The 18103-nt window shown below is 45.5% G+C and overlaps 2 protein-coding genes across 21 annotated transcripts in view; one reads left to right on the forward strand and one right to left on the reverse strand.

Moving 5' to 3' along the window:
• The window catches only part of HMG20A (high mobility group 20A), an 848022-nt gene that overhangs the window by 326453 nt on the left and 503466 nt on the right, over nucleotides 1-18103 (forward strand). The window lies entirely within an intron of this gene.
• LINGO1 (leucine rich repeat and Ig domain containing 1) overlaps nucleotides 2482-18103 on the reverse strand; it is a 632098-nt gene continuing 616476 nt past the window's right edge. For all 6 annotated transcript variants that reach the window (XM_083399015.1, XM_083399016.1, XM_083399014.1 and 3 more), the window contains one exon: nucleotides 2482-4780. In XM_083399015.1, coding sequence (XP_083255141.1) covers nucleotides 2924-4768 — 1845 coding nt within the window. In that variant the 5' untranslated portion in view covers nucleotides 4769-4780 and the 3' untranslated portion in view covers nucleotides 2482-2923. The remainder of the gene's footprint in view (nucleotides 4781-18103) is intronic.

Here is an 18103-nt window from a genome sequence, read left to right on the forward strand (position 1 = left end):
ACCTGATGCCAAGGACATCCTTGACAGAGGTCTCTGTGAATTCTCTAGGTTTCTTTTGCCTCTCTCTCTCTCTCTCTCTCTCTCTCTCTCTAACAAAAAACAACATCATGAGCTACTGTTTCACTTCCAACTCTGCTGCTGCTTTTATCAATGGCGACAGAGCAAGAGTAACAGCCTTGTATCCCTTAGCATCCTCTTGGAGCTGGCTTAGTCATTCATAGCTAGCAGGGTGCTCACTGGCATCCAGGTACTGCAGATCTGAAATGTAAATAGATGCCAAGCAGGCAATGCTCTAATGGAGGAGAATGGACAGAAAGGCCCTTGGTGTTCTTATTTTCTTGAAAAAGAACTCTGCTCTCCATAGGAAAAGGGCACCTGGTTCAATTAACTCAGTGAACAGGCCTACCTGGCATTGACAAACCGAGACGAGCTGATAAAGAGAGGCTGCTGGATGTACAGCTGAGAATGCAGGAGTTCCATTTATCACAAGCCGCAGCAGCTTCAGATTCAACATTAAGGATGACCTGTGTGAGAGAGAGACTTTTGCACCTGCCTCTGCAGCAGCAGCAGCAGCAGCGTGGCATCGCTCACGTTCTTGAGCATCCGAGATGCAATGTAATGATACTGTAATCCTGTACTCACTTACCTGGAAGTAAGTCCACTGAAATCCATAGTGGCTTGCATTTGAGTAGACATATATAGCAGGGATAGGGAAACTTTTTTCTGACCAAAGGCCACATTCCTTTTGGCCAGCTTTGGGGTTGGGGCTGTCACATGCCAGCAGAGGAAAGGGGGGGGGGGAGCAATGCACACGTGAGAAGGACCATCTATGCACTCACATCCCTGCACATGCACCCCCCCCGCTCATATTCACCCACACAATTGTTCCTCCATATGAACATACATATTCAAAAGGCTTCATCTGTAAAGCTGCAGTCTTAAGCACACTTAGCTGTATGTCCATTTAACTTGGTAAGGCTGACTTCTGAACAGCCATACCCAGGATTGCAAGGTAACCTACAGCAGCCTTAGCTCAGTGGCTGAGCATCAATCCCCAGTGTCTCCAGGCAGAGAAAGGAATGCCCCTTGTCTGAAATCTGGGAGGGTCACTGCCAGTCAGTATGGACTGTTGGGTTAGATGGTCTGATTCGATATAAAGCCACTTACTATGCTTATCTGAAGGGAGCTTAAGAAGCTGCCTAATACAGGCATAGGCAAACTTGGCCCTTCAGATGTTTTGAGACTACAACTCCCATCATCCCCGACCACTAGTCCTGTTAGCTAGGGATAATGGTAGCTGTAGTCCCAAAACATCTGGAGGGCCGAGTTTGCCTGTGCCTGGCCTAATACAAGCTCAACTTGGGGGTTCCTTCTAGCCATGACTGTCTACTCTGACTGGCAGCAGTTCCCTAGGGGGCAGGAAGCGAGAGGTTGCTCCTTTTACTGCTACCTGATCCTACCTGAGACCTGCGGGTACAGGGCAGTATGCAAATGTAATTAATTAATTACCAGTAATTTATAATATTAACAACCAGAAATGCTGGAGGACTGAACCTGGGAACTTCTGCATGCCAGGGGTGCCAACTTGAATAAAATATGGGGGGGGGGAGGTAAGCCCCGCCCCACATAATTGATCACAGGACGTGACACACACACACACCATTTGAATGGCAATGTACATCAGTTTTGGGGGAGCCCAGCCACCTCAATTTTTTTTTTTTTTGGGGGGGGCGGGACAAACGGACCTTGGCTCCCCAGGCCTTGGCTAAGCCAAAGAGTTTATTCTGAGCCCCTGGCTTCTGGGAAGACTTATGAGCAATTCTATTCTGGGAGGGTTTCTTCAAGAATGGAGAAGGAACCATTCTGCACAAGATGCAGAGTAAAGCAGCAAAGCTCTAGGCAAGCTGCCAATGGGGTGTGTCATAGATCTGAATGCTCTCAACACCTCAGAGAAAGTTTTCTGTATACAAGAGACAAGCATATCAGGGACTAATGCTCAATGTGTCTCTTTTCCTTGTGTGCTCATCTAGCATGGGGAGAGGAATCTGTGACCCTCCATGTGTTCTTGAACTCAGACTCCCATCATCCCTCACCTTCGGACATGCTGACTGGGACTGATGGCAGCTAGACTCCAAGAATAGCTGGAGGGCCACAGATTCTCAGACCCTGAGCAGGGATTAAAAAACAACCCAACAAACTTGGGCGAGCATTTAAAAATGGGATGTCCCCACCTGCAGTCAGAGGTAGCACTGCCTGAAATGTTATCACTTCGATTGACCACCTCACCTTGCATGGTGCATAGACAGAAAGGTATAAGAGCAGCACCGGAAGCGATGCCCTTTGCTATTCAAGGTGCAGGAGCAGTGCCGCCTTTTTGCATCTGCTTGCAACCCAAGGTCAATCAGAGCCAATCCCAGAGAAGCATTAAAAATAAAAATAAAGCAAGCAAGAGCCAGAAACGAACGTGGACAGATCAAGAAGTCAAGATTTTGCATTCCAACTATCTATAGGAAATAGTTTTTTTTATTATTATTTCAAGTTTTCATAAAAATCCATAATTATTGAAATCAAAGTTACAGAGGAAGTTCGTAACTTTCTTTTTTAAATCAATTGTTGTTTTGAATTCTTGTTGAATTTCCTGTCATTGTTAGGACCGACACTGGAGTCTGTCAGAATAGGTCCTACAAACATGGGAAGTTCTGGAGACGTCAGCAGAACACCCCCCCCCCAAGAGGTCAAGGGGGAAGTGATGCAGGATTGTGGACCACAGAAGGAGGGTTGGGAGCTGGGTGGAGAGAAGAGAGGTTTGCATGTTTCTTGAACTGGATCTCTTTATTATTAAATCTTTTTTATTAAAAAAAAAAACCCACACACGCCTCTCATTACCGAGTTCCAGCCATTGCTCTCTCTCCCTCTCCCTTCCTCAGATCATTTTCATGTTGAACTTGCGTGGCGCATCCGCGGCAGAGCTGATGCCGGCATCGGATTTGCGCGGGACATACTCTATTTCGATGTTGTGCTTGGTGTTGCCTTTGCCCCGGCTCCAAAGGAAGAGGAGCACCAGGCAGAAGAGGACGACCCCCAGGAAGGAGATGAAGCCCATCGTGGTGGCAATGATGAGGGTCTTGATGTCAAAGGGGAAAGGCACCGTGGCTCGCGTGCTGTTGGCGTCGCTCTCGTTGGGCTGGTTGGAGATGAAAGCAAAGGTCTTGTTGGGCTGGTGGGGCCAGTCGGGGGAGTAGCTGCGGACGTGCAGGTGGGCCAGCATGGTGTCGTTGCCGCCAGCATTGCTGGCGATGCATAGGTAGGTGCCGTTGTCTTGGATCTGGGCATAGCGCACCTCAAGAGTGCCATCAGGGAAGACGGTGAGCCGCCCATTGGTTTTGGTAGAGATGAGGTGCTTCCTTGGCGAGAGCCACATGATGGTCGGAGGTGGGTCTCCATCCGCACGGCAGATGAACTGGACCGTGTGGCCCTCATCCACAAAGATCTGCTGGGGCTTGCGGTCCCTTATCCGGGACCGGCGGCAGATGAAGTAGTTGGGCAGGAGTGCCTCAGAGAAGTCCTTGAACTCTTTGCCTTGGACAAATTCAGGGGTTGCGCAAGTGGGTTGACGCTTGTTGAAATTGAGCCTCCAACGGCGGCGGAAAATCCAGAGAAGCCGGCAGTCACAAGCCAGAGGGTTGTTGTCTATGATGAGAGTCTCCAGATTCCCCACAGAGTGGAAGGCTGACTCTTCCAAGGTGCTCAGGAGGTTACCTGAAACATTCAAAATGCGCAAGTAGTTCAGGCCCCGGAAAGCGTATGGTTCCACCATGGTGAGCTGGCCACCAACCAGCTGTATCTCCTGAAGCCTGAGTAGATCGTGAAGCATGGAGCCTTCGATGGTGATGATGGGGTTGTAGGACAGGTTCAGGAACCTGAGATAAACCAAGTGCCTCAAGGAGACGTAAGGGATGGAAGTCAGGTTGCAGTGAGTGATGGACAAGGATGTCAAGTTAAGCCCATAGAGGCAGTTGGATGTCATGGTATCTAAGTAGGGCCAGTGTGAAATCTCCAGAACCTTGAGTCTGTAGAGCCTCTTAAATGAGTAATCCCTGATGGCGTTGATGTTCAGGTGGCGCAACCGCAGCACAATCAAACCGTGCAAGTGAGAGAGAGCTTCTGTGGGGATGGACGTCAGGTTGCATTTTTCCAAAGTCAGCTGCTCTAAGCTGTTGAGGCCGCTGAAGGCCCGGTGGGAGATGTAGACCAGGTCATTGTCCCCAACCTCCAAAGACTTCAGATTGTACAAGTCCTGGAACATATAATCCAGGAGGATCACAATTTTGTTCTCGCTAATGTCCAACTTGGTGAGATTGCTGAGTCCAGTGAACACCCCGAGTGGGATGAGTTTGAGCCTGTTGCTCCTGAGACCCAGAGTCCTGAGGTTGAAAAGGTTATTGAAAGCCCCCGGCTCAATGGCACTGATAATGTTCTCGTTTAACTCCAGCTCCTCCAAGTGAGGAAAATTGGCAAATTCATCCTGGTTGAGAGTCTTGATGCGGTTCTTTCCCAGGTCCAAGAGCTTTGTCTCCGTGGGGATGCCCTCAGGGACAGCCAGGAACCGCTTCCGGTGGCACAGCACCGAGCGCTCCTGGGCAGAACAGTCACAGCGGGGTGGGCAACCTGTGGCAGAGCCTGAGAGGATGGATCCCAACATCAAGATGAGAATGGGCTGCCAGCAGGCCAGGATTGGGCTATACATGCTCAACTCGCCCACCACCATCCTATCTTTCACCTGCAGGCAAGAGAAACAAGAGGAGGTGTTAGAAACAGAATGTACATGAACTCACCAGGTGACATGATACTGTTGATATCTACGAAAAACCTGAGAGAGTTGATGGGGGGGGCAATGTTTTAAAAACTCACAACTCCCTGCAGACTGCTAGCAGAGGAGCTAGCTATGCACTGAACTTGATGGCACATTCAAACAGGCTACACAAAGACACCTCTGCATGGTGTAGGCCTGGACAATGTGCTTGCCCCCTGCAATTGATTCTTAGGCATGTTCTTGGAAGTATTTGGGGGGCAATATCTCTAATAGGCCATTTGTGGTGTGGAAAAATATCTTAGCACATTTTTGGGGAAGTGGGGTTTGGGGCCTGAGATCAGTAAGCCTTAGGTGGGCTTGACTCCCCCCTACTCCAAACTACATCAGAAGCAGGTGGAGACTTGACCAATGTCCTCCTGAGGTTCAGTGACAAGGATCAAACCGCCCAATCCCAAACCTCATTTGTGAAGCACCAGCATCTTTTAGGCTGTGGAACTAAGGAGGGAGGCAGGGAATCTGCCAGTGCAATTAAGGTTTAGCTGCATGACCACGAGGGGAAGAAGAGTGCTTGAAAGCTGCTGTTAATATCCTTTGCCAGATCAAGGTGATCCTGTGAAACTCATTGGAACGCAAAACCAATGGCAGCAAGGAGGTCGTTTGCTCTCCGCCACCCCTGTCTCCTTCCCAAAACACCCTTAAAGCTGCAGCCCACAAACCTGGCAAGTAGGATTGGGTAATATATGGATATATCTTCCAAAACTGGTTTGAAGTTCACATTGTGATAATTGTTTCATAATATAACTCACCAGCTAAACACTGCAAACCTCACAATATCAACTACTAAACATTGCAATCTACCACAGTGTCTGAAAAAATGATGGGACTATACAGAGGCAAACAGGACAATGTCCAGGCAACTGTTACTACTTAGGGCTCTAAAATGGATACATGACAATATTATCAATCATTACACACTCAGTTTCATCAGCAGGCAAGCCAAAATGCACCCAAATGAGACTTTCGGTTTAGGGCTTGGCTGCCAAATGGTGGTATTCAGGACAATCCAAAGTACGGTGAGGAGTCATAGTGAATACAAATAATCTGGGACTGCCAGGCTGCCACAAGCAGCAGAAGCCTGGTGGCGGCAGAATCAACAACCGGGAAAGGGGGGGAGCAGTGGCAGCTTGCGAGGCCTTGTTGTGGTGGCAGCAGTAGCGGCAGCCTGCAAGGTCTTGTGGCAGTGGCAAAGGCGGTGACAGCCTGGAAGATCTTTTCATAGCGGTGACCATCGTGGCGGCCTGCGAGACCATGCAGTGGCAGCAGGAGATGCTGGCAGAAGCAGAGGCGGCCTGCGAAGCCTCGGTGAGGCAGGCTGCCACAGCTTCTGTCACCGCCTCCCACTATCACCAGGAGGACTTGCAGGCCGCTGCCACTACTATTGCCACCATCTGCTGTCACCACCGGAAGGCCTCTCAGGATGCCGCTACTGCCGTCACCTCCTGTCACTGCCGTGAGTCACCACAGGCCTCTGCAGCAGTTGCCACAGCATTGTCCTGTTTGCCTCTGCATAGTTCCTCCCTTATCACAATGTTGAAAACCAGTTATTGCCCAGCCCTACCGGCAAGTGCTGAGGAACTGCTTTGCAGTCTACTCATATATTAGGATAACAGGCTCCACTAATGAAATCATAGAATCATAGAGTTGGAAGAGACCACAAGGGCCATTGAGTCCAACCCCCTGCCAAGCAGGAAACACCATCAGAGCACTCCTGACATATGGTTGTCAAGCCTCTGCTTAAAGACCTCCAAAGAAGGAGACTCCACCACACTCCTTGGCAGCAAATTCCACTGTCCAACAGCTCTTACTGTCAGGAAGTTCTTCCTAATGTTGAGGTGGAATCTTCTTTCTTGTAGTTTGGATCCACTGTCCGCTTCTCTGGAGCAGCAGAAAACAACCTTTCTCCCTCCTCTATGTGACATCCTTTTATATATTTGAACATTTGAAATCCCCACTACAGAACTGAGATGCGTATGAATGATGGCAGCTCCTAGCTTAGCAGGCAAGAGACTTAGCAGCCAAATGGATGACACACACAACCTTCTCCCCCTTCCCCCGGAAGCCATTCTTGAACTGCCTTGGAAAAGTTAAGAGCCAATGGACACCTTTAACACAAAAAGGTGGTAGACCAAGCATCCACCAGATGTTCCTCCCATCCTCCATGACCACTGGCTATGCTGGTTGGGGTTGTTGGGAGTTGGAGACCAATAGCATCTGGACTCCAGCTCCAGTCACTCTGGGCGGCTTCCAATACATACGAAAACATAATAAAACACCAAACATTAATAATAACAATCTGATCTGCAATAACAGGCTTCCTCAACCTTGGCCCTCCAGATGTTTTGAGACTACAATTCCCATAATCCCTGACCACTGGTCCTGCTAGCTAGGGATCGTGGGAGTTGTAGGCCAAAAACATCTGGAGGGCCGAGGTTGAGGAAGCCTGTGCTAAGACTTCCAGATGGTGCCATGCTGCACTCCATGAGCTGTGGTCATTGCTCTGAATGCTCCACAATGTTATTAACATCAAAATGCCAACTCTGTCCACCCCCCCCCATTCAATCTGGATTTGCCCCATTCAATCTGGATTTGCCATTTCTGAGGAAAATCCAGTAAGTAACAAAACAAAACAAGACAAAACAAAACAAAACAAAACACTATGCCCAATTATCCAATTGTGCTAGCAACAGTCCATTGGCAAATTAAGTGCCTGTCCAGAAGCACACAGGGATCATTTGCTGAAGTGGATTCCATCACCCCAGGCAATAGCCAGGGATGGTGGCAGTTTGAGTCCAACTACCCCTGGAGGCCTTGGCATCCTCATGCCCTCCATACTGCAAAGTAAGGTGGGAAGGTGGCAGTGCTGGAGCTTGAGAGGTCTAGGAGTGGAGCTGCCATAAGGAGGGACATTCAGCCCTTCCCCTCCATGGACTTTGTTCCTCCTTCAGAGGAGGGGAAGGGTGAAATCATTCTCCCCCACTCACAGTCACGAGGGGCGGGGTTTGCACTCCTAGAAATCCTATCAGCTCTGAGGGCAGCTGTTTCTTACCTGTTCTTTGGTTTGCTGCATTGGCTAAATAAAGCAAGTTCCATCTATATCTTGGAATATATTGATCAATTGTCCCATATTCTGGATTGTGCAGTTTCAGACTGAATGGCTGGTGGGGCTCTTCTGAACATCCCTTTTATTTGTTAACAGCCCTGAAATTACCAGAGGCGCAGAATGCTGCTCATAAACTCTCCAGGAAGCAAGTTAGAATTGTGTGCTGCATCAGGAATTTATTGGCAGAAGTGAAGCAGCAGGACTGCAAATTAAGAGACAGGCCCCTGAAGCCAGCAAGGCTGTGGATATTGCATCTGGGGAGGACAGCATTTATGGGGCCCACTCCTTTGCAGCCAAGATGGCTTGTCTGGGCTTTCTCATTCTGCTCCCGTTTGATAGGAGTTCTGTATTCAAATGGTATTTTACAGATTCAAGCTCAGTCTCACAGGAAATGAGCAGCTTTATCAACTTAAAATAGGATGTAGATATTTTCCTTCTGAGAAAGAGAGAGAAGACATTTTCAATTCTAAGACGTAAGCAGTTTGACAAATGCAATGACTTGAGGGATCTTTGCTAGAAGTGTTCTGCATTATGTTTCCAAAGCTAATGTTCAAGGATACCTTAATTTTAAATTATGAAATGTTGTTGTACTGCGGATCACTCTTCTGGCTTCCTTGCTGTTACTAGGCTAGAGTACAAACACACGAATAACCTGCTGGGTCAGGGCAGTGGTCCATTTAGTCCAGCACCCTCTTCTCATAGGGGCTAAACAGATTTCTGTGGGAAACCTGCAAGCAGGACTTGAGCACAAGAGCCCTCTCCCCTCCTGTGGTTTCCAGCAAGTTATTCAGAGCAGAGCCACCCTGGCTACTAGCCATCAAGAGTCCTTTCCTCCATGCATTTGTTTAATAGTAATGCACGTGCTAAACTCAGCTTCTTGGAGTCACCGATTTCGCACATGCTACTCATGCACTGCTCCCAGAAAGAGGCAAGTCCATTTGAAAGGCAAATGAGCCAGGAGAGAGCTGAGCCACCAAGGATCCCTGCCAAGGGACGGCACTGCATCTGATACATAAAGTTATGGCTCTGTCAAAGCGGCCTTTCCTTCCCCGCCATAAACAAGCCCACCGCCTTGCCAGAGGGATGCTGAAACCTCCTGTCACATTACTTCTGGTGCCTCCATCTTCTTTTCTTTTTTAAATGTTACCCCAGCTGTTACAAAGGATTGCATCTGTTAATATCACACATTATGACGCTTCCACTCATCACCTCCACTGGCTGTGTTTATCTCTGTTGTTATGCAGATGCTCAGCGTTTGCTTTGGCTAATGCTATTTACAGCTGCTTCTGAATATATGCCACACATTACTTTCAGTGGTTAGGAGATACATCTTTGCATTACTCCTGTGCATTACTCTCCTCCCCTACCCCAGTACTATTTATGGCTCTTGGATACACCCTAAACATTGCTTTCATAGCTTCTGCTTATAAGTGTCATTTTGCAGAAATGTATGGCCTGCACTTAACTTCCCTTCCCTTCCTTGAAAATTATTCAAACATTTTTCTAAGTTGCAAGGTTGGGAAGTGATGGGTGAACCACAAATCTGTCCATTTTCCAACTCCCTGCAAAACCCAAGGTCTTGTGAACCAGGGCTGTCCTGGCCAATGCAGACTAAGGAGTTAATTATGGTTTTACTCCACTGAATTCCTTCTTCACAGGGTCAATCCCAAACTGGATCTTGCTTCTCCATAACTCCCTTGGCAGTGCTCTTTGTGGTCAAGAGCTGAGGAAGTTGCTCTTGCAAGGGACATGCAGAAACCACACATAGTTTGTGTTGCATGCCAGTCTTACAGCAAGAAATTTGGTCAATGCTTAAACTTTTACCAAATCCAGAGGTGAATGTCAGAAAATTCTGATGAGTAAATTTGAGAGCCAGCTGGGTGCTTTCCGTAGATGTCCAAATGTCAGGCCAGAATCAGAGGGTGGCAAGGCTAAGCAGGGCTAAGAAAAAGCTTTCTGACTCAACAATGCAATTGTTCTAATTTTGCATGGAGCATCCTAGAAGGCCAGTTAAGGCTATCAATGTCTGGATAAGGCTAAGTCACCCAAACCCTCTCTCAAATGAGAGATAAGGGTAAGGCTGTGACCATGGCTAGTAACCCAGTGGCCATGTCCTCCCTCCTCTGAATACCAGCTGGTGGGATGCCCAAGTGGCTGAGTTGCTGTTGCTCTTGGGCTTTGCTTGTGGGCTTCCCATCCACACCTGGTGGGTCCCTGTGAGAGCAGGAGGCTGGATTCGGTGGTCCAGCAGGGCTCTTCTTATGTTCAATGGCAGGCGCGTGGGAATTATATCTTTGTGTTAGTGATGTTGCTGCAATTCATAGAGCTCTCTGGCTTGCTATATTAATTTGCCCAGGCTTAAACACTGGGCTCTGCTAAGAGTTAAGCCTCATTTCCCCAGAAGGACTTTGGCTCAGAATATTCCACCAGATTCTGAGCATGTGCACTCAGCGCTCAGCAGATCTAGTGGTCAAAGATCTAGATCACTCTTGAGATCAGGGTGGGGGCAGACTTTGATGGTGGTTTTTAAAAATAGAATGCCAACATCTCCCCAACCCAAGCCGGGTGCAAAAGAAACAAAGAACAAGAATCAAGAAATAAAGAACAAGAAATAGCTCAGTGTTAGGGCATCTGCTTTGTGTGCAAAAGGTCCCAGGTTCCATTCCCTGCATCTTCAGGCAGGGCTGGAAGAGTTCCTTGCCTGGAAACTTGGAGAGCTACTGCCGGTCAGTGTACATTGAAGGAGCTAGATGCACCGAAGGTCTGATTCAGTATAAAGCAGCTTCCTATGTTCCTAGGGTGCCTCTGAGCCTAGGAATTTGTTTTCAGTACCAAAACTGAGCTGAGCTTCCAGTCATTGCACACAAAAAGGCTGTGCTTGGGTATATATATATCAGTTTATTACAGTCATAGACCAGCAGTCAGAGAATAGAATATTAAGTGGATAAAAAACAAAACTGATAATTAAAACAGATAAAAAAACTAAAAACAAATTAAAAACATTCAGTAAAACAGACAATTAAAACAATGTACAACAATGAATTTAGACGCACTGTGCAACAATAAACTATCCCAGGGAGTTGACTCAGAGTCACCCATGGAACCAGGTTTGGGGATTTTCATACTGGACTATTTTGAGTTGGGCAATGGTCTGCGTCTACAGATTTGCACACAGAATCTGGCGACCATCCAGGTCTTCTTCTGGTCTTTGCCTAACAGCAAAAGGTCAAATTTTTGCTTTTGCGGGAGGTCGGCGAGCCTCACCAGTAGGGGATCAATGAACTTACTGTGTGCCTCTTCATAAAAGGGACATTTAAGGAACAAGTGTTCTGGGCTTCCTATCTCTCCCAATGGACAGGTGCAAAGTCTCTGGGCATAGGGGACTTTTCTAAAGGCTCCATCCAGGACCGGCGAGGGAAGAGCCGAGCTTCTGGCAAGTGTAAAGGCCCTTCTTGCATTTCTAGGTACGAGAAAGGAGAAATATGCTGCCGATGCGGCTATGTATCTCTCAATTTCTCCAGTTTTATAGTGTAGCCTTACTGGAGTTCACCAATCGGGTCTGCGTTGCTCCGGGACAGGAGGAAGGAAGTCAAATGACACTGAGTTGGTTCAAAGAAAGAGTTTATTCTGCTCTCTGGATAGCAGAAGGCACTTGAGTGATCAAGTCCACAGCAAGTCCAAAGAAATGACAGATTTCATGCAGTTTATATATCCTCCAGGCACCCTCTCACCCTAGGAGCCCAGCCACGTCGGTCTACGTACGCAGGTTGACATCACATATGTTCCTGCTCTGGTACTCTCAACCATAAAAGGATCTTCCTTCCTGTACTTCTGACCATAAAAGGATCTTCCTCTTCCTACTCTTATCTGGGACAAGGTCACCATCTCTGGGAACACGCTTTTGGCGTTTTCCCCAGACATCGGTCTTGCACGTATTTTGTGGTCAGCACATAAGATAAAGTTCTGACGTGTTTTCTTTGTTCCCCTAGAGAGCCAAGGCCATCCCTTGCCATGACTGATAAAGGAGAGCTTGTTTATGTTTTTGCTCAACAGCTCAAGTTTTACGCATTTAAAAGTGCTCTCTTTTGAAAGAACAAAAAAGGGGGGGTTGAGTCAGTTTTAAACTTACTACACAGAAACCCATTCCTTCAATAGTCGAGGCACCTTCTGTGCTTGGGCAGTTTTCTCCATTTCAGCATCCTAATAATGTTGTTGTTGCTGCTGCTGCTGAGGCTAAACCACTGGAAGTCTGAAACCTTTGCTGATCTATTGCTGGTTGCTTAGCAGATCTAGCAGGATATCCCAATCCACCTTCTGTGGAAGACACATGCAATGAAGATCTTCCATGTTAGCCTTTACTCTTAAGGAGCTATGTGAACTGCAAAACCAGCTGTTTCACAGGCACAGAAACAGAAATTATTAATACAAACCACATGCTTTTGATTAAAATTTAACAGATGTTCTGTGACCAGGCCATGCTGCTGCAGACTACGTTACCAAGCCAAGGATGAATGTTTTCCAAGAGAGCTGGTAAAATCTCAAGCCGTTTCCAAACTCCCAAGTGAGCAGCATTTGCTCCTGAATCATTCACACATCCCACTTCTTTCTGGCTCATTGAGATCACTGAGGAACTCCAAAATCATGGAACTGCCCAAATATTAACCTCCTACAGGTTAAAATGTGTTTACTGCGCTAGGGATGTAAACATCAAATCATACTTCCTACCACAAAACGAAGTCACTTTTCCCATTGGTCCTCTAAAGAATTGCCATTAAATGTCAACATTCACCACATTTCCAACACTATGACACTATGACAACTCTTCCAGCATTGAAGGGGTTTGGACTAGATGACTCTTGGGGTCCCTCCCAACTCCACAATTCTAACTAGCTTTCACCATGTGGTTCTTTTCTTCTCTTACGGGTTATTGAAAAGTTTTTAAGACATTTACAACAGAAGTATCTCCTCTTTTAAGGAATAAAAATATCGCTTTTTCATAAATGGTCAGAAGACCTCAAACAGTTGCAACACCTGAGCAACAGCTTAGGAACCGCAGGCTTGCTTGGAGGCTTCTCTTTACTGGCTTGGGGTTAGAACACCTGAAAACATGGCAGCTTGCTGTTAGGCTGTGCTTTATCTAGACACCTCAGCATGCTTTGGCAGGGGAGAACTTGCGTACACCTAGGGGGTGGTCGAGATGTGGTTTTATCACTTCACTTCAGCATGCTTCAGCAGGGTAGGACTCTGGTATGCCTAAGAGGGTGGCAGGAAGTGGCTTTATCACTTGAGTAAATGTGTGAAAGCATAGGAACATGCTTCCTTATTTGGGTAAATGTAATTAAGAGTGATGGTCCCTGTATTTAGCGGAATGGGAGATGTCAACAGGGGAGGAGAGTTTAATATTTTAATTAGGTGGTCGTGATAGGCTGTAACCCCTGCACACCCCCAGCCAATGGGGGACAGGGGAGGGACCTTTTGCTCAAGGGATGGTGAAATAAACTTGTGTTTTTCTGAAATTGGGTGTGCCTGCTTTTGGGACACCCGATTCTTGCAAGAAACATTCATGTAATCAATAAAACTTTTTGTTGCTTCACCAATTTTGCTCAGATTTTATTTTGAGGGTCTCAGGACCCCAGGCATTTTTATATCTCTTTTTTTCCTCTTCATAATATTTTATTAAGATTTTCACATAGAAAAAAAAGGAAAAAAGAAAACACAAAAATCAAAAATAAAACAGGTAGAAACAAATAAAAACGATTCCATTTTCATAATATTACTTACATTCGCTTATTTCCCAGACTTCCCCACACCTCCCCTCTCTGTATTCCAATTCAAATATTTAATCAGCAAATCCCTTCCCTCTGTCTTGTCCTTATCTTTATCTTAGTGTGTTGTACCTTAAATTCTTCATCTTTTTAACCTTCAAATTTTCTATTCTCCTTCACCACATTTTCCCAGGCGTTTTTATATCTCACACCCTTTTCCCCTCTTGGTGATACAAGAATTGGACCTCCTGGAAGTAGACTGACCACAAGGCCTCATGGCATTAGCCTTCATCTGATGTTAGATGATTGGTCACTGGGTATGTTGACTGGGGATGATGGGAGTTGGAGTCCCACAATTCCTGGAAGGCCACAGGTTCTCAGTCCCTGCATGAAAGTTATATACTGATCAAACTAGGATTATAACTCATTCATATACTGGTTGGCTGACACTTGTATTTCCCACTCCAACCAAAGTTTAAATTGGGAGCCATCTGAGAGAAGCTTTTTCCTCCTATGTTACAGGTCTCATGCCTTTCTAAGGTGGCCTCATCATTTAAGAGCCACTCCCATAGTTAAACCAAGCCAACACGCTTCTGAGTTGGGGGGAAGCAACTGGATCGCCCATTACTGGCAGAGGAAGAGGCGCGCGGGGGGAGCGCACTGCCCCTGGCAGTGCAACCCCGGCAGGGTGCCATCACGGCTGCCCCCCTGCCCGTGCTGGGCACCATGCCCCTACGGGCAGCACGCCACCCCCCCGGGACGTGCACCAGCCCTGCCCCGCCTGCTCTCTCCCCCCCCCCCCAGTGCCGGAGCATGAAGCTCCCCGCCACTGTCGCGCATGAGATGCAGCTGGGAGAGCCAGAAAACCCTCCAAAGGCATCACCCGCTTTCCTGCAAGCAGCTGAATCAACATCTCACTTGGTTTAATCCTCTCCAGCAACATATGGGGTGCAGCAACCAGCAACCTCTCACCTACTTCTCATCCCAAAGGAGCAAGAGGAAAATCTGTTTCAGTTTAACACCTTCTGTTCTTGTGATATTCACTGGGGACATTTATTTTCCAGATAAGAGGGTATTACTTTGCACAAACCTAATTAAACTTCTTTTGCTTTCGAAAAGGGAAAAGAACAAACAGACACCTTCTTGGAATTAGCCAAGACAAAGAAAAAGATCATCCCAGACAATTAATAAATGTGCCTGTAATTGTGACTACAATCTCTACAGCAGGTAGGACTCTAGCATCTTTAAGGCCTTGTTTTACCATGGCTGGGAATGAGGAAGGAAGTCAATTCAGATTGCATTTAAAGGCAAAGTTACCTAATTCACACTTTCTGAAACAATCTTGGAATGGAAACTTGGCCATTATTCAAAATTTGCACTTCTCCAAATTTTCATTGCAGTTTTCCAGCCAAGTTGTGTGTTCCAAATGGCTTGTATGCAAGGGCGAAGTGTGCATATACAAGCACATATTGGTGCAAGTATCATGCACAAATGCATTATGTCAGGGGAAATTGCTTTGCAGATTTATTTAATAAAATTTATACATCGCTTGAGTTTTTAAAATCTCTCAAAGCAGTTTACACAAAGAATAAAACAATAAAATTATCAATAAAAACAACTGTTTAAAACAATTGTTTTGAACATTCAAAAAAATTAAAGAAAATCAGCAATAAATTGACAGCAGATCATCACACACATCCACATTCTACATGTCTGGGTGGGCTTGTTTAAGAAAAAATGTTTTTAGCAGGCTTCAGAAAGAGTACAGTGAAGGAGCCTGCCTGAACTCAATAGGCAGGCAGTTCCAAAGTGTGTCAAGGGAAATTGCATGCAAAAATATATACAGTGGTACTTCTGGTTATGTACTTAATTCGTTCCGGAGGTCTGTTCTTAACCTGAAACTGTTCTTAACCTGAAGCACCACTTTAGCTAATGGGGCCTCCCGCTGCCATGTGATTTCTGTTCTCATCCTGAAGCAAAGTTCTTTTTTTAAAAAAAAATAAAATAATTTTTATTGAATGATTTTATGTTACAAAAAAAATTACAACCATACTACCACTAAAGATGATTGAGAAATAAAAATTACATACATCAATATTTAGTTTGCTATTTGTTATCTACCGTCTTATTTCCTCCCAAACATTCCATACAAAAACACACATATGTACACACACACACACACACACACACACGTGATAATAGTGAAAGTAAACATTTTCCCCCTTTTATCTTACAAAATCTTTTCTTCAACTTTGACTTCCTGTCAAGTCCCTTTGCATATATTTTATCTTACAATTGAATGTACACAAAACAATAAACCTTTCTATATAAATTTTCCAATACATTCCGAAAACATAATAAATCCTTAATTGTTGTCCACCTCCTTTTAGTTTCTTTATCACTCGAATGCTAGCACGGAGTCAAAACTATTATAGTATTTTTGAAGATATCTTCCATAACCATTCCATTTTTCTGCAAATTTTTGCTTTGAGTTTCCTCTGAGTTTGCTAGTCAATTGAGCCGTCTCCACCAATTCCTGTAACTTGATTTGCCAATCTGTTATTTTTGGAGCCTCGTGATCTTTCCATCCCTTGGCCACAAGTATTCGAGCCGCTGTGGTTGCATACAAGAGTACCTCTCTTAGATTTTTTGGGATCTCTTTATCTAAAATACTTAATAGAAATGCCTCCAGTTTTTTAGTAAAAGTTATCCCCATCATCTTTTTTAATTCATCATATATTCCCCCCCAATCTTAATCTTTTCACACGTCCACCACACGTCACCGTTATTTCCTCCACATCTCCAACAAGCATTCGCCAAATTTTTATACATTCTTGATAACCTGGAAGGGGTAAGTTAGGTGAAGCAAAGTTCTTAACCTGAGGTACTATTTCTGGGTTAGCGGAGTCTGTAACCTGAAGTGTATGTCTGGAGGCGGTTGGAGGATGGATGGCCGCTAACAGATTGAGGTTGAATCCTGACAAGACAGAAGTACTGTTTCTGGGGGGACAGGAGGCAGGCAGGTGTGGAGGATTCCCTGGCCCCTGAACTGTGCCCCTGAAGGACCAGGTGTGCAGCCTGGGAGTCATTTTGGACTCACAGCTGTCCATGGAGGCACAGGTCAAATCTGTATCCAGGGCAGCTGTTTACCAGCTCCATCTGGTACGTAGGCTGAGACCCTATCTGCCTGCAGACTGTCTCGCCAGAGTGGTGCATGCTCTGGTTATCTCCCGCTTGGACTACTGCAATGCGCTCTACGTGGGGCTACCTTTGAAGGTGACCCGGAAACTACAACTAATCCAGAATGCAGCAGCTAGACTGGTGACTGGGAGCGGCCGCCGAGACCACATAACACTGGTCTTGAAAGACCTACATTGGCCCTGTCAAATATACCTTGAAATCGCTCTTTGCCATTCTTTAAAAATTCTAATCCCCTTAATGATGGGGATAGTCTGAAATAGGAATAACATTCTTGGCAACACGTTCATCTTAATTGTAGATATTCTTCCCCAAAACGATAGTTTCATCTCCCCCCACACCTCCAGGTCCTTTCTTATTCCATTCCATACCGGTTCATAGTTGTTCTTGAATAAGTCTATATTTTTTGAGGTTAGCCATAACCCTAAATATTTCACCTTTTTGACCACCTCTATCTCAGCTTGCTGTTGCATTATTTCAATTGCACTTTGATCCATGTTCTTCACAATCATTTTCGTTTTTTTCTTATTTAACTTAAAACTTGCCACTTCTCCAAACTTATCCATTTCCTCTAATACTTCTTTAGCAGTATTTGTTGGTTCTTCAATCGTTACCACCAGGTCATCTGCAAATGCTTTAATTTTATATTCATTTTGACCTATCGTCCCTCCTTTTATTTTTCTATTTTGTCTTATCGAGTTTAAAAGGACTTCTAACACCGTTATAAATAATAGTGGCGAAAGTGGACAACCCTGTCTTGTTCCTTTGGAGATCTTTAATTCTTCTGTAATAACATTATTTATTATGAGTGGCTTTTTGTTCTGTGTAATTGCCTTTATTCCATTGAAGAATTCTTTACCAACTTCCATGTGTTCTAGATTTTTCAACATAAAGTCCCATGCTATATTATCAAATGCCTTTTCTGCATCCACAAACATCATTGTGGCTTGTTTCTCAATCCTGGCAGACAGATATTCCATAATATTGATTATATTTCTTATATTGTCCTTCATCTGCCTGCCTGGAAGGAAACCCACCTGATCCTTATGGATAATTCCTTGCAGTATTCTTTTCAGTCTCTTCGCAAGTATCCCTGCGAATATTTTGTAATCTGTATTCAACAATGAAATCGGCCTGTAATTTTTAACCTGAGTTAAGTCCGAATCC

The sequence above is a fragment of the Podarcis tiliguerta genome (assembly GCF_965153285.1).
Source record: "Podarcis tiliguerta genome assembly, chromosome: 9".
Classification (NCBI taxonomy): domain Eukaryota; kingdom Metazoa; phylum Chordata; class Lepidosauria; order Squamata; family Lacertidae; genus Podarcis; species Podarcis tiliguerta.